The 14,802-nt window shown below is 38.4% G+C and overlaps 2 protein-coding genes and 4 non-coding genes across 6 annotated transcripts in view; 1 reads left to right on the top strand and 5 right to left on the bottom strand.

Annotated features, from left to right (window-relative positions):
* Positions 1–818: 818 nt before the first annotated feature.
* On the bottom strand, positions 819–5,595 carry RPL4 (ribosomal protein L4). The gene is made up of 10 exons (XM_069458607.1): positions 5,529–5,595; positions 3,978–4,149; positions 3,674–3,780; positions 3,171–3,309; positions 2,689–2,813; positions 2,277–2,406; positions 1,872–2,028; positions 1,486–1,569; positions 1,247–1,367; positions 819–1,161 (listed from the first exon to the last, which is right to left on the bottom strand). The coding sequence occupies exons 1-10, from the start codon at positions 5,529–5,531 to the stop codon at positions 898–900; spliced, it is 1,302 nt and encodes a 433-aa protein (XP_069314708.1). The 5' UTR covers positions 5,532–5,595; the 3' UTR covers positions 819–897.
* LOC138381133 (small nucleolar RNA SNORD18) lies at positions 2,155–2,224 on the bottom strand. The gene has a single exon (XR_011233064.1). It is a non-coding gene; the product is annotated as a small nucleolar RNA SNORD18 (small nucleolar RNA).
* Positions 2,893–2,964, bottom strand: LOC138381132 (small nucleolar RNA SNORD18). Its single transcript, XR_011233063.1, has one exon. It is a non-coding gene; the product is annotated as a small nucleolar RNA SNORD18 (small nucleolar RNA).
* Positions 3,368–3,466, bottom strand: LOC138381138 (small nucleolar RNA SNORD16). The gene has a single exon (XR_011233067.1). It is a non-coding gene; the product is annotated as a small nucleolar RNA SNORD16 (small nucleolar RNA).
* Positions 3,855–3,926, bottom strand: LOC138381134 (small nucleolar RNA SNORD18). Its single transcript, XR_011233065.1, has one exon. It is a non-coding gene; the product is annotated as a small nucleolar RNA SNORD18 (small nucleolar RNA).
* Positions 5,596–6,039: 444 nt separating the features above from the next.
* ZWILCH (zwilch kinetochore protein) overlaps positions 6,040–14,802 on the top strand; it is a 33,055-nt gene continuing 24,292 nt past the window's right edge. Inside the window, exons 1-3 of the mRNA XM_069458582.1 lie at positions 6,040–6,131; positions 8,950–9,001; positions 12,103–12,198. Coding sequence (XP_069314683.1) covers positions 6,079–6,131; positions 8,950–9,001; positions 12,103–12,198 — 201 coding nt within the window. The 5' untranslated portion in view covers positions 6,040–6,078. The remainder of the gene's footprint in view (positions 6,132–8,949; positions 9,002–12,102; positions 12,199–14,802) is intronic.

The following is a 14,802-nucleotide window of genomic DNA, read 5'->3' as shown; positions in this document are numbered from 1 at the left end:
AGAGACCAAAACCACCAGCATCTAGTACAAAGCTGAGGTGCAGAAATCCGCCTGTGCTACAGGGGGTTGTGCAGGCTAGAATCCCCAGTGGGCTTTCAAGGGGTAAGGTAGTGCAAACTAATTAACTAAAACTAAAGAGCATGAAGATAAAGTAGTGTTAAAAAAAATTACAGCAGGAAATGGTGCCCTTAGATGGAGGATCATAGATCACCTTGGCTGCAAACTTTAGTGAGGTCCCCAATGGGAAGCTACTGTAAAAATCGAGACACAAAACAAGTCCCTGACAGAAGACAGAGCAGGGGAGGTTAATTCTAGGGCGGTGAGACAGATCAGTTTACAAGCTTGGTGTGGTGGGGGTAGGGTTTGAACCCACTTTAAAGCAGTTTTGGGTACCTGTAAATAAAACTAAAACATGCACATGGTTTCAAAAAATGCTTGCTGAGAGGGTGGCAAGCGTTTCCTCTAACTGTATTGTCATAGCTCATTAAAGACTTTTCAGGGCCATTTTGAATGTGGTATCCCCCAACTTGTATTCCACAATTGTGCAGTGTCAAACCTTAATCCATTTTCCATTTTGGAGACTAAATCTTAACAGCCTGTATGTATGTTTTTCAAAACATGTTAATTTACAAAATGGATCTTATCAGGATTAAAAAAAAAATTCCCTCTTCCATTCTACTGCGTGGATTTAGTGTAAATCCAAGGCTCCATTTTATACCAGACTATAAAATGGTACAAATTAAACGCTGGAATTATGGAGAACATAAGTATTAAAAATTCTAACAAGATTCACAATACACCCAAACCATGTTTCTCACTGCCTCTTTGATCAGGTCTTTATTCAAAATAAGCTGTCCAAAATGATTTGACCTTTATGGAATAAACAAATTTAAGAGTTTATGCAGTAGGCTTCTTTTCTTCTGTGGTAGGTTTCTTTTCTGCTGGTTTCTTTTCAGCTGCCGGTTTCTTTTCAGCTACTGGTTTCTTTTCAGCTACCGGTTTCTTGGTAGAGGCAGCCTTTTTTCCCACCAAAGGCTTTTTCTGCTTCTTAACACCAACAGGCTTTTTTCCTTTCTTCACTACAGGCTTCTTGCCTGCAACCCCCTTCTCATCTGATTTGGCCCGTAATGCTGCAGCTGCCTTATTCACCCGAAGTTTGTGCTGCAACAAATTAGGCAAAATCGTTAGGAATCAATAATCAAATCTAAGAACTTAAAATATTGGTAAAAAATCAATTATCACTTACATTCCTGGCCTGGCGAAGAATGGTATTCCGGCGCATGGTCTTTGCATATGGGTTTAGCTTCAACATGATTCTCAGGTTTTTCAGTGGATTCTTCTTCAGGACTCTGCGATGAATCTTCTTGCTACACATAAAAAGGTAGACACTTTACCAACATTTTTACACATATACATTTTTGACATGAAATAACTAATAGTATTATGGTTGGGGCAAGAGTTACACTTAAAAAGTATCAACGTTACCGTGGTGCTCGAAGAGCTCTTTGGATCTCTGGGCTTTTCAAGATTCTGCTAAGGTCTGTGTTGATCATCTTGTGCATGGGAAGACTGAAAGAAAAAGATTGACAACGGTTGCCTAAATTCCTATTCCTCATATATTTAATTAATGAATATGTACCTCAACAGAAGCTTTAAAGTATTCCAGAATTCAATCATGATTTCCACTACACTATCATTTCACATAAACACGTACCCAATGTGGTACAGTATTTTACCAAATCATATTTCATCTACACATAAGGGGAAACAGGAATGAAATAAATCCATTATTTAGAAAACATGCACACCAACTCTGAATGCAAATATCCACAGTAGGAACATCTATTTTCAGTATATGAAAAAACACTCACTTGTAGTTACTCTTGAGGGAAGCAGCTTTACGCCAAGTGCCATATAATTCATCTAACTTCCGGAAAGCACTTTCAGTCCAAATGCAGAAACGTCCCACATGGCCACCAGGAGCAAGTTTCAAAATGTTCAGCTTGCTTACATTAAGCAGAGTAATTCCTTTTGAAAGGAAAGGAGAATCAGGGAGCCTATATTTCAACAAATTATCTGCTACATGAAGTACGTGAGCTCTGTCTTATTAACTGACTTTTGTTTCAATCATCTGTGGTGTAACTTATTCAGCCATGAATCAGAACTTCCACAAAATCATCTGTTTCAGAAACACGGACCATGAAGTGGAATCTCATCATAAAAGCTGACTAAGCTTGCAAAGGATAGCCAATCAAACATGTAAGCAGTATAATTACCAGGGATGTTCCTGAAAGCCTTGATGATACCATTGTCCTCATTGTAGATGATGCAGGGTCCCCTGCGCTGGATGCGACGACGGTTTCTCATTTTGCCCTTGCCAGCCCTCATTCGCTGAGAGGCATAGACCTATAAATTCAACAGTTTTAGTATTCTGATTAAGGTATGATTTCTGCAACAGATCTTCATAGTTTAAAAATCCCACTTCACAGATGATGAAATTGGGGGCACAAATAACTTGCCCAGGGTTACACGGAGCCATAAAGACAGTCAGGATTCAAACCCACATGATCTGGGCTCCAAAGTCTTAGGTATCCTGTCTTTTGTACGCCAATTTTGAAATTCAAAATGACAAGAAATTTGTATGGATCAAGGATTACCAAACTGTAAATGTGCTCATATCAAACCTACCTTTTTGATATCATTCCAGGCCTTAAGTTTCTTAAGAAGTAAAACAGCCTCTTTGGTCTTCTTGTAGCCTTCAACTTTATCTTCGACCACCAAAGGAAGTTCAGGAACTTCCTCAATACGATGACCTAATAAAACCAATTCAATAGTTACCTGGTTACCCTGAAACCCTTTTAACTCACAAAAGCAAAATGGTATACAATTTGCCAAATCAGAATTTCCACAAATATCATGTGTTTCAGAAACACGGACCAATGAAGTGGAATCTCATCATTTTGACAGTTAAATAAAAATGTAGTAGAAAACCTGATTAGTTTTTTAAGGAGAAAGTTTTCTTATTAATTATATACTACACCACTCTTTGAAGAATTACTTAGTAATGGGAAATTTAATAAGACACTCTGGACAAACAGAACTTAGCAATAAACAAAGTTTCCGGTGAAAAAGGATATTTTGCATCACTCACGATACAGAACATTACAAACCTTTAGACATGACCAGTGCTGGTAAGGCCGAAGCAGCCAGGGCAGAGCAGATGGCATACCGCTTTTGGGTTGTGTTCACTCTACGGTGCCAGCGACGCCAGGTCTTGGTTGGTGCAAACATGCGGCCCCCCCGACACATCTATTTTCTCAGTTAAGAATCACATTTCTCAAATTCGAGCAATTAAAAGATTATGTCTTGCTCAGTAAAAATTTTCGTCAACCTTCTGTACCAGCTTACTGACAGCAGGCAACTGTCGCTGAGAACAGAGTAAGACGCAAATTACGACATCACTGCAAGCAAAGCTTCCCCATCAGAACAGACCTCCCCCCACAAGAATAAATTCATCATAGGAAAATGAATACCATCCAGATTCCAAATCTGTTAAGTGGGACACGATTAGCATTACGGACACAAATATTTTTAAGCTATATTAATGTGGATAAACCAAGCCCAATCTGCTAAATTTTCATGGGCTGACCAGTCTCAGTGAAACAAAGGATACATTTCCAAAAGCACCCTGGCCAGAACGGTGAGTCCCACCACCTCGAACTCTGGGAATTCTAGCCACAGCTCTGCCAGTACCCCAAGACTCAGCACTGGTCTGATGACCTAAAATTGGAAAGAAATAAGAATTTTAGCTATCTCATCATATCAAACCATGATTATTACCCACAGTAGCAAACAGCATCAGAACATCCAAGAAAATCATGTGGTTCAGAAACACGGACCAATGAAGTGGAATTTCATCACTACTGTAAAGCAGCCCCTAAAATATCAACCCGTAGGAAGATATAATAAATCCATACCTGCTAATTCACTGACAGCATAGGGCTGTCTGTTGTTTTTGCGCAAGTTGGTGTGAACGAAGTTCACAATATCTGGTCGAATGGGGGCTTTGAAGACAGCAGGCAAAGTGACATTTTTGCCAGATGACTCCCCCTTTTCGGAGTACACCGATATCAGTGGACGAGCACAAGCCTTGGCAAAAAAGGATATTTAGAGTTAGAGGCAAGCTCTTCTCATCTGTGGACAATACCATTAAATGCTCAGTTTTAAGCGACTACTATGGTGGGGGCAGACTACTCACTTAAAGCCAAAACATCTTACACTCAAAGGGCACTTAGCATCTCAGGTTCTGCCACACAACTTTCAATGAATCGTTTATCACAAAACTTTCAAAGTCATCCTTACAAAGCACAATATTCAATCAAAACCGCAAGGGTTTGAAAACTGCTATTTAATGCCACTGTCTAAACGTTCACCCCAAAGGTCAGCAAATGTTGCCTACCAAGGCTCTTTGCATCCAAACTTGCACCCCTTTCCTCCTCACCATCTTCTAAACACCTCTCCCAAAGCTCACTAGTAAAAACACTATGGTTTTTGATTAATCCTCTCTAAAAGACTTCCCACCTGGAACTAAAGCCAAAGTCCTGAGGATGGTCTACACAATCTGCTCTACCTCTCTGATCTCATCTTCCTTGTCCCTCCACTCAGGCCCATCCCCCTCCTGCCTCAGAGGTAGCAAATTTTCACCTCAAAGCTCCTCTTCCCACAATTCCTCTTTCAGGCCACTTTCTAAGCTTCCTGTTTAAGGCCAAACCATTCCAATTTTTGATTACCCACAGCAGCTATTACCATAGAATATTGATATTCATTTATTCCAACTTCACTGTGATCCAAATATGGTTAAGGTTACTTTTGTCTATTTTGTTCATTGAACCTCCCCAGCACACAACATAGCACATGTACAGACATTAACTTGTGGAAAAGCAGTACGTGTATCATCATTCATACTGTGAGTTGGCTGAAGATTTAGATGACACCGAAAAGAACACTTTTTGCGAAAAGAACCAGATAGAGATGATTTTTAAGCCGGACACAAAGAAGCATTCAGAAAAAAGTAGAAATACAAGTGTTTGTCTTTTCTCTTAACAAAATTCCTCTCTTAAAAGATGGAGATATACCCTACTAAACAGCACATGAAGATGCAAGGGCCGAAATTGACTCTCCTTTCCCCAATTTGGTCTTAGGTCCCCAGGATTTCCAAGTTTTCAGCAGAACACAAATCTTCTGAGATCCAAAGAAAGCTAGAATCCTATAAACTCCCCTGCGCCTGTGAACGACCCACTGTTTTCCCGTGTTGCTTCCCGGCGCCCCGTGTGCCCAGACGCCCACGTTGCGTCTAAGATGGCTGCCATATAGCCGCACAACTCGGCTCCCCACCAGAAAAAGACGGCTTTGGTCCTCATCTCCGCCTCCTTGATTTAACAACTACAGGTTATTTGCCCCAAAGCCCCAATCCTTCCCTACTGGCCCCCGAATCAAACGAAAGCACAGCAGAGCAGACTTCCACTCACCATGGCGGGGAGAGGAGAAGGCCACGCTCCTCTCAACCCGGCGGCTCCTACAGGAAAAGGAAGTGCTCACCACTCCCGCTCTGTATGTAACCTTCAACTAGTCCCACCCCACCCTGCCAACCTCAAAACCAACACAGAGACACAAATATCTCAATGCCATAGCAAAAAAATTTTAAAAATGGTGTATTATTTGTTTATATCTTTCAAATTTGGATACCTATTGTCTCCCTAAGCTAATAATAGTTCTTAGAAAAGAGGGACTCCTTTTCGCGGAATAATCCGTAAGGGGGAGTGGCCAACTCTCGCGAGACAAAGTGTCTTTCTTCAACAATTACTACATTTGTTTTCATTTTTTTCTGGCGGGATTGGAAGACTATTGGGACAGTAAATATCTCTGGGTGGTCTAAAACAAAAGTTTAAATTTGCGAACAAAAGGGACTTGTTGAGGGTAAAAGTAGTCCCGGCGGGACGGGGTTGTGACCCCTGACGTCGGCGTCCAGGCGCGCGGTTCAGTTTGGCCGTTCCAGACCCTCACTCGGATTGGGGCGGCATGTGGGAGCGAGTGAACCGAGCGGCTGAGGAGTTTTACTCGCTTCTCCTGCAGTGAGTGTCAGTCTCTACTCTTGGCTGGGGTCCGAGGACGGCGCTATTCTCTGGATCCCGCCACAAGCCTGTTGCCACAGTTGGGGATTAGTGCTTTGCCCACTTTCCTGGGGTCCGGGAGTTGGGGAGAGGCCGGTTCTCTGTCCCCGTGTGGAGTTGGCCTTGTGTAGTCTCACTATAAGTGGGAGGTGGCAAGTGTTCCAAGAGGCGCTTAATTCATTCTGCCGGTGCACACACTTGTCATAAGTAGAAGCACCTCTCAGGATGTGGAAAACTAGATATTGTCGTCCTTTACCTGTTTAAAAAGCTCTCAAAATCGAGATATCGTTATAGTCTAGGCATGATAGTGACCATATGAGCTACACTTGTAATTATGTTGGAATGGTGTGTTGGGTTTATTCTTATGGTCAAGTCTACTACCAAGGGGATTCCATCAAGTTTTACATCCTATGTAAAAATTGAATCTGTGGTTCTCAAATTTGAGCGTGCGTGAGAATCACCTGGAGGGGTTGTCAAAACACAGATTGCTGAGCCTCACCTCCCGGGTTACTGATTTAGTAGGTCTGGGGTGGGGCCAAAGGATTTGCCTTTGTGACAAATTCTAGGTGAAATAGATGCTGCTGGCCGGGCAGTCACACTTTGAGAACTACTGATATAATCTAACCCATTATTTCCTAAATGCTATAATTTTAAAATTATCTTTATTGTTTCCTTTTCCCTGCTGTCAAAAGTAGTAATGCTTGTAAATTTTTTGAACATTATAGAAAGAGCACTAGATTTTTAAGGGGAAAAAAAAAAGTCTGGGGTATCTTTCCATGTGAAAGCCTATAGATGTATCTGATTATTTTTAACTGCTATATAATATTTCATTCTGTTGCTGTTTTATGTTTATTTAACCAGTCCCCTATTGATACAACTTTATTTAGACCCTTTATACTTCCCAATGATTTCATGGGTGTTAGCCTTTCTCTTCACTTGTAAGCATCAAAAGTTTCTGCCTTTTACTTCTCTTACATCTCTCATAGTACCTGTGTATCCAGCTGCCTACTAGAAATTTTTGCATAGGACCTCAAAGTCAATACTTAGCAAAACTGAATCAATCTTTCTCCCTAAACTGACATTCTACCCCTAAATTCTATCTCTCAGTTATGAGTTCTAAACACAAGATTCCCACTTATTTCTCCTTTCCACTGTCCCCCACCCCCACCACATCTAGTCAGTTCTCTAATTCTTCCTCCATTTCTACTATTTTTAATTCAGGCCATTATCACTTCTCCGAAGTGCTACAAATTATTTACAGCTATTTTCCTGAACTTCAAGTTATTACCCTCCACATTACTGTCAGATCGTTCCCATTTAAAATCTTTTTTTTTTTTTTTTTTAAGAGATGGAGTCTCACAGTGTTGCCCAGGCTGGCCATGAACTCCGGGGCTCAAGTGATCCTCCCTCTTCTGCCTCCTGAGTAGCTGGGACTATAGGCGTGTGCCACCATGCCTGGCTCCATTTAAAGTCTTTTAGTGAGTTCCTCTTGGCTTTCAGGATAAAGTTCAAGCCCTATAGCTAAATCTCTGCTGAAGCCTCCTGTGTGTACCTCTGTCTGAGCTCTCATCACCCTGTAACTGTTGGTTTACTTGTTTTACCCTTATCAAGACTATGAACCAGAGACAAGGCTTTTGTTTGATATCCCAGCATCTAGCAAGAGTGCCTGGCCCATGTTACACATGCTTGAGAAATGATTTTTGAATGACTGATTAAATAGCATCTCTGAGTTATACATAAAAGGCAAACATCTTTAAGAAAAAAATCACAATCTTACATGATATGGCAAAAGTGAATCAGTCACAGGCCTAGCTCTCCCATTTCTATTTCAGTAAGCCATATAGAATTAGATCAAATAGATATAAATGGTATCCTGAAACAATTCCATTGAATTCCTTCAATGACTCTTTCAGAGTGTAAATCAGGCTGACGTACATCTTGGTATGTTAATGGTTCATGGTTTACATGCTTTAGGATCACTATTTTAGAACCTTTTTTTTTTTTTTTTTTTTTGAGACAGGGTCTTGCTGTGTCACCCACCTGGGCTAGAGTGCGGTGGTGTCATCTCAGCTCACTGCAACCTCAAACTCCTGGGCTCAAGCGATCCTTTTGCCTCAGCTGGCCAGGTAGCTGGGACTACAGGCATGTACCACCATGCCTGGCTAATTTTTCTATTTTTTGTAGAGACAGGGTCTCATAAAAACTTTTTTTGAATCAAACAATAATTATTAAATGATACCCTAGAATTTTGTGCTTACATTTTTAAAAGGAAATATTCACTAATCAAATTTACTAATTTTTAGTAATAGCTCATAAAAATGGAGGATACATGCTTCCATTTTAGCCATAGAAATCTAAGGCCTGGGACCCTTAAGTAACTTCTCTGTGGTTACCCACTGATTCAGCTGCAGGTCAGAATCCAATCATTTTCATTTTCCAAAATTCATGTGGTAAATTACCTTTTAATATTAATTGGTGAGGTGTTTGAAAAGACACAAGAGTAGAGGTAGGCAACCTATCTTCCTGCTGCCTGTGAGAAGCAATTGTACCCAATTGTGGGCAGCGGTTTATTAATCTGTATCACAAGTTTCTTTTTTCTCTTTTTACCTAATACTTTTTCTGCTTTTTTCCCCTCTCCCCCACTGTCTTAGGGTTGCCATAGTTGCTTTTTGCTTTTCTCACAGGTGTCCTGCAGAGATAAAGTGATGGCAAACTCTTAAGTTTAAATAACAGAAGAGATACTGTAGTTCTATTTTTTACATGTGGTTCTGCATTTCAGGGAATTTAATGAAGAAAAGAAAGGACTCTATAAAGACCCATTTATCTATGAGGTATGTACAGTTTGGTTTTTAAACACAACTCAATAATACTAAAATTGTGGGTTTTTAAAAGTCAGGTTTATTGAAGTTAATTTACTTACAGTAAATTTCCCGCTTTTAGGGTAGGTATAGTTCTATGAGTTTTGACGAATCATCTCCAAAAATTTTCTTGTATCCCTTTATAGTAGACCCTTTCCCCTCTCTTAGCCCCTGGCAACCACTAATCTGTTTTGTCTCTATAGTTTTGCCCTTTCCAGAATGTCATATAAATAAAATCACACAGCCTTTTGCTTCTGGCTTCTTTCAGTTAGTGTTAATATAATGTGTTTGAGATTCATCTCAAATTGTGTGTGTATCAGTAGTTCATTCACACAATTGTTTTGTGTATCAGTAGTTCATTCCTTTTTATTTCTGAGTAGGATTTCACTGAATGGATATAACACAGTTTGGTTATCCTTTCACCATTTGAAGGGCATTTGGGTCGTTTCCAGTTTTTGATGATTATGAATGAAGCTGTTATAAACATTCTTATGTTTATTAAGCATCTAATATGTGCTAAGTATTCCATAAGTAAGCTCCCTGTAGTTGGGGAGATAAAGCCTATAGCCATAAAATAATTAGCAAACTAAAATGAATTATGTATTAAAAGACAAATAAGGTGGGAGAAATAGTCATGAATGATAAGGTTAATATCTGTATCTATTTCTATATAATATATAAAAAGATCTTAAAAATCAACAAGACAGGCAAACATGATATGCAAAGGACATGAGCGGGTAATGAAAAAAGAAAAATGCAAATATAGTTATGCCTCACTATCTGAATTCTCATGAACCAAACTCAAGAATCAAATATATCCAAGTAAATTTATTAATTCTTCCCTATCTGAATTCTTGCTGCTTGATATCTATATTAGTTTCCTAGGGCTGCAGTAGCAAAGTACCATAAATTAGGCAGTTTAAAATATCAGAAATTTATTCTCTCATAGTTGTGGAGACTAGAAGTCTGAAATAAAGGTATGAACAGGGCTCTGAAGCCTCTAAGAAAGGATGTTTTCTTGCCTCTTCCTTATTTTTGGTGGTTTCCGGCAGTCTTTGGTTTTGCTTGGCTTGTAGACACGTCTCTGCCTCCATAGACGCATGGCATTTTCCCCACGTGTCTATGTCTCTAAATCTCTTTCTCTGGAAGTATACCAGTTGTTGGATTTAGGGCTTGTCATAATCCAAATCAGTCCTTGACTTAATTACATTTGCAAAGACCTTATTTCCCAATAAGGTCACATTCATAGGAACTGGAGGTTAGAAGGTCAAGATACTATTTTGGAGGACACAATTCAACCCATAACAGTACCTAAAACTCAAGAACCTGGTAGATTAGAATAGCAGTGTCTTTGGCTCCCTGAACTTAGTATCTAAATGTTTCATTATCCAAACTAAGAAATCAAACAGATTCAAATAATGAGAAATATTTGTAATAAGCATATTAGAAACTGTTTATCTTCATTAGTGATCAAATAAATGACAATTAAAACAATAAGATACTGTGTTTTGCTATGAGATTGTAAAAATAAACAGTGAAAATACTTAACATGTTGACTTAGGTCATAGAAATGTAAATATGTAGGTATGACATTTGAAAGGCAATTTGACACTATCAATGTGGTTTTAGGTATTCATCTTAAGAAAATAATTCAAGGATGTTCACTATCAATTGTTTATTATAGAAAATAACTGGAAACTACCAGAATATCATACAGTATGGAATTAGTTATGTGATGATAGAGCCATGGTTCTACATAACCAAAGAAATATAATGACATGGAAAGAGGTTCATGATATAAAACTATTAGAATGTCCTGTTTTTATTAAGCAAAATCCCATCTAGATATCTGAATAGATACATTTCTATTTAAATATATCTATTTATATGCTTGGAAAAAGATCTGGCAGAATATACACCAGCCAGGCTAATAATGGTATTGATTATCTCAGGCAATAGAGTAACAGGTGACTTTTTTAAAACTTCTTTTAGCTATTTTCAAACTTTTCTACAACAAACATGTATTCCAATTGGAATGAAAATATATACAGTTTCTATAAACTGACATTAAAGTTCTAAAATTTCATAGTACAATCAGAAGAAATAATATTTAGTAAAGTTCTGATTTTATGGTACATAATAGTAGATACAATGTGATTAGAGGAAGAGGATGTCAGGGTAATCATAAGCAAAAGAAGGCTTTATAAGGCAGGGTGCACTTCAGGTGTGCCTTGAAGCATGGGTAGTTATAGATATAAGAGCTAGCTTTTCTTTTTTTCTTTTTTTTTTAATTTCAGAATGTGGATATACAAATGTTTTGGTTACATGGATTGCTTTTGTACTACTTGAGTCAAAGTTATAAGTGTGCTCATTAGGTATGATTTCACCCATCCCTTCCTCCCCGCAAGAGCTAGGTTTTCTAAACATGAGAAATAACATGGGCAAAGAATAAATGAAATATTTAAAAATATAAGCCAGGCACAGTGGTGCGTACCTGTAGTCCCATCACTTGGGAGGCCGAGGTAAGAGGATTGGTTGAGCACAGAGTTTGAGGCTGTGGTGCACTATGATGGTGCCTTTGAATAGCTACTGTACTCCATCCAGCCTGGGCAACATAACAAGAACCTGTTTCTTCCTTTTTCTTTCTTTCTTTTTTTTTTTTTTTTTTGAGATAGGGTCTTACTCTGTCACCATGGGTAGATTGCAGTGGCATCGTCATGGTACACTGCAACCTCAAACTCCTGGGCTCAAGCTATCCCCCTGCCTCAGCCTCCCGAGTAGTTGGGACTGCAGGTGTGTACGACCACAATCGGCTGATTTTTTCTATTTTTGTTAGAGACTGGGTCTTGATTTTGCTCAGGCTGGTCTTAAACTCCTGAGCTCAAGCAATTCTCCTACCTCAGCCTCGCAGAGTGCTAGGATTACAGGTGTGAGCCACTGTGCCCGGCCCAAGAATCTGTTTCTTAAAAATATATTTCTGGTCACTTGTATAGAACTGATCTTTATGTGTTTAAATATTACAATACCTATATATATGTATGTATATAACATTGCTTGACATCTGTTTTTAACAGGCTGATATCCAGGTGCAGTTGATCAGGAAAGGTCAACCAAACCCTTTGAAAAATATTCTAAATGAAAATGATGTAGTATTCATTGTGGAAAAAGTGGTAAGTAGTGCTTGGGTTTTGTGGTTGTTTAATTCTCAATAACCAAATTTGAGCTGTGTATAGTGGCACATGCGTGTAATCCCAGCTACTCGGGAGGCTGAGGCAGGAGGATCGCTTGAGCCCAGGAGTTTGAGGCTGCAGTGAGCTATGATGACACCACTGCACTCTATCCTGGGCTATGGAATAAGACTCTGTCTCTAAAAATAAATTAATTAATTACAAATTTTTAAAAATGACCAAGTGTGGTGCCTTGTGCCTGTAATCCAGCACTTTGGGAGGCCAAGGCAGGAAGATTGCTTGAGGCCAGAAGTTTGAGATCAGCCTGGGCAACATCTACAAAAAACAAAAAAAAATTAGTCTGGTGTAGTGGCATACACCTGTAGTCCCAGCTACTTGGGAAATTGATGGTGGGATAATCACATGAGCCTAGGAGTTCAAGGCTGCAGTGGGCCATGATTGCGCTATTACATTCCAGCCTGGGCAATAGAGCAGGTCTCTGTCTCTTTAAAAAAAGAAAAATAATTGGTTCCTTGGGAATAATCTCACACACATATGCACTTTCTAATAAGCATTAGTGAAAGTGGATTCTAATTCTTTTAGAAGTATAGTGCTGTCCAGTTGGAATATAATGTGAACCACATATCATAATTCAAAATTTTCTAGTAGCCTCATTAAGAAAAACAAGTGAACAACAAGTGAACTATCATCCTGGCAACCACTGATCTCTTCTTCCTCACTGTAGCTTTCTCTTTTCAAGAATGTCATGAATGGAATCATATAGTGTATAACCTTTTGAATCTGACTTTCACTTAGTGTAATGCCCTTAAGATTCATTCAAGTTGTTGCATGTATGAATAGTTCATTTCTTTTTATTGCTGAGTAGTAGTCCATGGTGTGGATGTACCACAGTTTATATACCCATTCACCCTTTGAAGGACATTTGGGTTGTTTTCAGTCTTTAGCAGTTATGAATAGCACTACTATAAACATTCTTGTACAGGTTTTTGTGTAAACATAAGTTTTCTTTACAGTAAATAGGAATGGGATTGCTAGGTCTGAAATTAAGTTTAATGATGTTTTTAATTTAACCTAATATGTCTAATATTATTGTTTTAACATCTAATTCATATAAAAATCATTAGTGAGATATTTAAAATTCTTTTTTCCATACTACATCTTTGAAATCTTGTGTGTATTTTATACTTGCATCTCAGTTTGAACTGGTCACATTTCAAGTGCTCAGTAGTCATATGTGGCTAGTGGCTACTGTATTAAACAGGACAGCATAAATAGCTATAACTAATGAAATTCTATTTTAATTTTTGTCTGTTAAATATAACAAAGGCAACTTCTTATTTTTTTGGTTTCATTTTATTAATACAATTACCACCTTAAACCTTCAACAGATGGTAACTATTTTGACAGAGCAATTACTGTAGAGTGATTTTTACCGAGTTTATTGAGTGCTGATAATGCCATCACATTATTCATTTGCTTTAGAACCAATACCATTCCATTGGTTACATTGTTTCCTAAAGTAGAACAGACTTTGATATGGGAAAGTTGGCATTCCTTCAGAAGGAATGAATACTTTTGTTTGCTTTAGAATGCTCATGCTGCCTGTAGACATTTTGATGGATGAACAAGTAACTCTTCTTTATGTTAAATGCACATATACACACAAGAATTCCTTTCTGGAGAGGGGAGCTACTTTATTTGGTTTTTATTTTAATGAAAGGGTATTATTACTGTTTATCTATGGTAGAAAGATACTTGGGAAGTTATAGGTGAATTATGTGGTTGAATTTAGATTTTTACTATGGGGAGAAGGGGAAATGTTTGTAGAGTGAAAGCTGGAAAAATTAAGATGGTCAGATGAAGATGAGTTATCTGTTAATAGTAAAATGTCAAGATGAGCAGAGGGAATTTATGGAAATTTGAGTAGGATGCTAGTGAGAATGCAGCTTGGAGTTGTGAGGCATTACCTGGAGTTCACTGAGGCCCTGGCATTTTTTAATGGGGAACAGTTAAAATGGCCTTTATTTCTGTAAAGACCAGTAGAGTTTAAAGCATGTGTTTTTGGTAGATGAATGTTGAAAAGTAGAACAGAGAGGAAAAAATGACATTTTGGGGGTATCCTATAGTTGTAGGAACTATTTGGAAAGCCAAGATTGGAAAAGAATGGGATTTGGAATTGGGCAAAAGAAATTCAAAGTTGAGGGAACATCTAGGTATGATACATATTAAATCAGCAGAGTATTTACTGTCAGAAGAGCTTAGTGGATAAGAACTTGGAACTTGAAGTCAGACTACCCAGATTCAAATGTTGGCTTTGCCACTTAGCAACTGTGTGAGTCTAGGCAAGTTATTTATCCTTTTGCTACTCAGTTTTCCTATTATTAAACAGGGATAATAATAGTATCTATGTTAGAGTTTTTTTTTTTTTTTTTTTAAGAATAAAAGAGAACCTAGAACAGTGCCTAGTACATAGCAATGCTCAAGAAATGTTAGCTCTTATAATGATCGTTATTATTGGCAAGGCTGAGCTGTTTAACTGTTTTATAAACACATTAGACATGTGATATTAGAGTCCTGTAACACAAA

This window comes from Eulemur rufifrons, chromosome 2, assembly GCF_041146395.1.
Source record: "Eulemur rufifrons isolate Redbay chromosome 2, OSU_ERuf_1, whole genome shotgun sequence".
Taxonomy (NCBI): domain Eukaryota; kingdom Metazoa; phylum Chordata; class Mammalia; order Primates; family Lemuridae; genus Eulemur; species Eulemur rufifrons.
Note: the sequence above shows the minus strand (reverse complement) of the source record. Positions and strands in the feature narration are given on the sequence as shown.